The 3891-nt window shown below is 39.7% G+C and overlaps 2 protein-coding genes across 4 annotated transcripts in view; one reads left to right on the top strand and one right to left on the bottom strand.

Moving 5' to 3' along the window:
- Positions 1–2034, bottom strand: part of pdpr (pyruvate dehydrogenase phosphatase regulatory subunit) — a 15418-nt gene extending 13384 nt beyond the window's left edge. For all 3 annotated transcript variants that reach the window (XM_016477634.1, XM_016477633.1, XM_016477635.1), the window contains exon 1: positions 1875–2034. The gene's annotated coding sequence lies outside the window, so the exon portion shown is untranslated. The remainder of the gene's footprint in view (positions 1–1874) is intronic.
- An 872-nt stretch (positions 2035–2906) lies between these two features.
- Positions 2907–3891, top strand: part of LOC107681355 (DNA damage-binding protein 1-like) — a 29730-nt gene continuing 28745 nt past the window's right edge. The window contains 1 exon segment of the mRNA XM_016477631.1: positions 2907–3133. Coding sequence (XP_016333117.1) covers positions 3073–3133 — 61 coding nt within the window. The 5' untranslated portion in view covers positions 2907–3072.

The following is a 3891-nucleotide window of genomic DNA, read 5'->3' as shown; positions in this document are numbered from 1 at the left end:
TGGTACTTTTAATATGAAACAAAGTCTCAGATTGTATTGCAGTATTTAAACAATAAATGCCGTTTTGGCGCTGTTTAATGTGGAGTGACAGATCGCTGTAGCGCCTCAGATCAACAGACGTGAACTGATCATCTCCTCCACATTAATACCAGCTTCAGCACAAAATAAACATGACTAAACATCTGAAGGTAAGTTAAAAGAAAGAATACAACTTTACAATCCGTATCCTGTCTCATGTAATCTCTCAATCAGTGTTTCCTCCGGCTTATATATATAACGGCTTCTAAACAATGTCACGTAACGCCACATTTACCTCAGAAAAAACATATCCGGTGACCATAATCTCATTAATCAGATAGAAAAATAAACTGTAGAGAGGGGCATTTTGCTTAATATATGCACCATTTAACATTTTTACTTCAATGTTTAATTTATGTTTGAATAAATCCATAGTAAATCCATAAATCTGAAGTAGAAACATTATTATGTAACTAGCTTTATTATTGTAAAAACTTCATTAATTTTAACCCTTCAATATTATAGTAATGTAGCACAAACTGACTCGTACATTTTACAGCATTAGTTGGCATGTACTGTACCTGATATATATCCAAAATAATCGATATTGAATCGAAAGCTTGTGAATGAGAATCGAGTCGAATCGTGAAATTTGTGTCAAAACCCAGCCTTAATTTTCATGGCGAAATCCATATAATTGCAATATAATAGTAAAATAAAAACTATTCAAAAACTATATTTACTTATCCAAGATGTCTGTATATTACTTTCTTTCTACAGGCAAAAAGAAATGAATGTTTTGTAGGAAAACCTTTCAGGATTTTTCTCCATCTAATGCAAGTGAATGGGGCTCACCGTACACCATTATTTAGGCAGCTTTAAAGTAATCCAACATGACCCTAACAGACAAATAAGGGTCTTCTCTAGCGAATCGATCGGTCATTTTCAGAAAAACACAAATGAAACGATACACATTTTTTAGCTCGATCTGGTGTAGTCCTCTTGTGATGATGATGAAGGTGCGGTGAGGACATGATCAGCAGATGCTCATATTTGGCTGAACTGCTCCTTTAAATCCACTCTCTTCTGTAAACCTCTCAAACTCAGTTCCTGCAGAGCTTGCTGGATAGTTTGTGTGACATCTGACATCTCTCACTTCTAAGTGTCCTCTGTACATCACAGCCAGGTGCTCACACGCCTCACACATGAATCCAAGCCTCTAACCCAAACTACACCATCCTTTCTGACATCTACTCCAGCAGCTGTAATCACACATCTTCTGTCAACAGTGCTTTAATTACACATACACTGATGTGTTCACGTGCAGGAGATTCAGACATCTGAATGTCACACCATCACAAGCATAAGCCTTATACAGTTACACGGATTTATGATTTACTTCTCATTGTTATTATTTTTCTGTTCGTGTGTGAAACTAATACGAGCTCTGACGAATTCATGAACACGAACGAAAATAAACGACGAACTATTACTGTCTGATTAATATCAATAAGCATTTGTCCAGGTTGTGTTCGCGTCGCTGTTTATCACCTTCACCGCGAGCTGTGCTCATATTTCGGTGTTTATTGACATGTAGCCGTTAGCTTGAGGCCTGAGAGGAGGATCCGTGACTAAAACACGGTGAAACGCGTTTATATTCCCCTTGAAACGTCCTGACAGCCACGTGTGTCCTGAAATAAGGTGCTGAACGACTCATTTAAACGGAACGGGATTCTGCTGAACGTCAAACTGAGGATTTGGAGTCAAACTCAACAGAAGCGAGCTAAAACACGAGCCGCTCGATAAAGATCAACATGCGCGCAAACATTAATGCTGAGAGCAGCACGGACACATACCTGCAGACAGCTGTTATGAGCGCCCAGATCCGATCAGAAATATTGATTTGATGTGTGCTATAAGAGCCCAGAATAACTTTACTGCAGCCGCAGATCGGCGGAGCCTGACACGCTTACTGCGCATGCGCGGAACAACCCGCCGAATGATTGACAGCTACGAGCTTTGCGCACTTTATCACGTCGCATCGGTTTAATTTTCTTTGAAAGTTCTTCGTTTACAGAAATCATGTCAGTTTCAAGTGTTTTCTCAACAATTCAACACTGCATCACCTACTGATGAACACATTTATGTTTATTTGAATGATCACTCAGTGGGTTATTTAACCATGTATTATTACTGTGTCTTTGGAAGGGTTTTTTTTTCTTTCAACCGTTATTTCTCATTTAATTCAGAGATTCCCAGACGGTTTTTTCTCAGCTGAATCTCTTTCACCTAATATATTAATTTCAAGTCCCCCTGAGATTTGAAGGTAATAAGTTAATAATTAAGTAACACATTTGCATGTTCACAGTTCTCTGATGTCACATGACATGCAGGCAAACAAATTAAACATTTTTTAGTAAGTGTTTTATTTTGATTGTTGTTATTTTAACATGATTTCTTTTAATTTTACATTTTTATAATTGAATTAGTTTTTCATTAAATTCACAAACCTCCTGCAGTTTGGGAAACCTTGACACAATGTGCATATGTTAATTGCAAGAAATTTAATATATCTTCTTTTTATTTGCATTTTATATCAATATGGTACATCAAGATTATCAATGTGATAAATGAGTTAGGACAAAGGTAACCTAAAAGTAATCAAAAAGTAATCTGATTATATTACCTAAAATGTGTAATGTAACGGATTACGTTACTATCTACATTTTTGTCATGTGATTTGGGATCAGTAACGGATTATAATTTTCCAGTACTCTACCCTGAGCTCACAGCAGTATAATATAATACTAATACTAATACTACTACTACTACTAATAATAGAATGACTTAGCTGCTGTGGCGCAGAAGCGCAGTGTTTCCTCCGGGCCGCAGGCGGCGCTGTCTCTCGCACACACACACACACACACACACACACACACACACACACACTGATCCTGCTGATCCGAGCGCTCTTCAGCGGATTCATGCTACATATCTCGCTCTAAACACCAGTTCTCTTCATTTCTGGCTGTTCGCGTGATATAAGTGAACGCCATGTCCTACAACTACGTGGTCACCGCGCAGAAGCCCACGGCGGTGAACGCCTGTATCACGGGTGAGTGCGTGTTTATCTCCCGCGCTTCAGGCCTCGGCGGATAAACACTTTAAACACCCGTCACACGATAAACATGTTAGTTTTGTGTGTTTAGATCTGTCAGCGTGTGTTTATGACACTGTGCTGCTGCGGGGTTTAACTGAAATGGATCCGTTGGCGTGTGTGCGGTTTAGTGAATCTGACACAAACACAAACTTTAGTTTCCCAGATCCGCTGCTCGTGTCACAATCATCAGTGTGCTGCCTTTGAAGAAGATACTGCTGCAGGCAAACACACGCGTGTGACACAGTATTCACTAACAAACGGCTGGAGTCAAGTGCGCAGCTGCTTTATGATATAAACTAGTCTGTTAGCACTGGATCAGCACTAGTCAGGATAAACTAGTCCGTTAGCACTGGATCAGCACTAGTGAGGATAAACTAGTCCGTTAGCACTAGATCAGCACTAGTGAGGATAAACTAGTCTAACACTGGATCAGCACTAGTGAGGATAAACTAGTCCGTTAGCACTGGATCAGCACTAGTGAGGATAAACTAGTCCGTTAGCACTGGATCAGCACTAGTCAGGATAAACTAGTCCGTTAGCACTGGATCAGCACTAGTCAGGATAAACTAGTCCGTTAGCACTGGATCAGCACTAGTCAGGATAAACTAGTCCGTTAGCACTGGATCAGCACTAGTCAGGATAAACTAGTCCGTTAGCACTGGATCAGCACTAGTGAGGATAAACTAGTCTGTTAGCACTGGATCAGCACTAGT

The sequence above is a fragment of the Sinocyclocheilus anshuiensis genome, unplaced genomic scaffold, assembly GCF_001515605.1.
Source record: "Sinocyclocheilus anshuiensis isolate Anshui unplaced genomic scaffold, SAMN03320099.WGS_v1.1 scaffold1896, whole genome shotgun sequence".
NCBI classification, from domain to species: domain Eukaryota; kingdom Metazoa; phylum Chordata; class Actinopteri; order Cypriniformes; family Cyprinidae; genus Sinocyclocheilus; species Sinocyclocheilus anshuiensis.
This window is presented reverse-complemented; position numbering and strand designations above follow the sequence as displayed.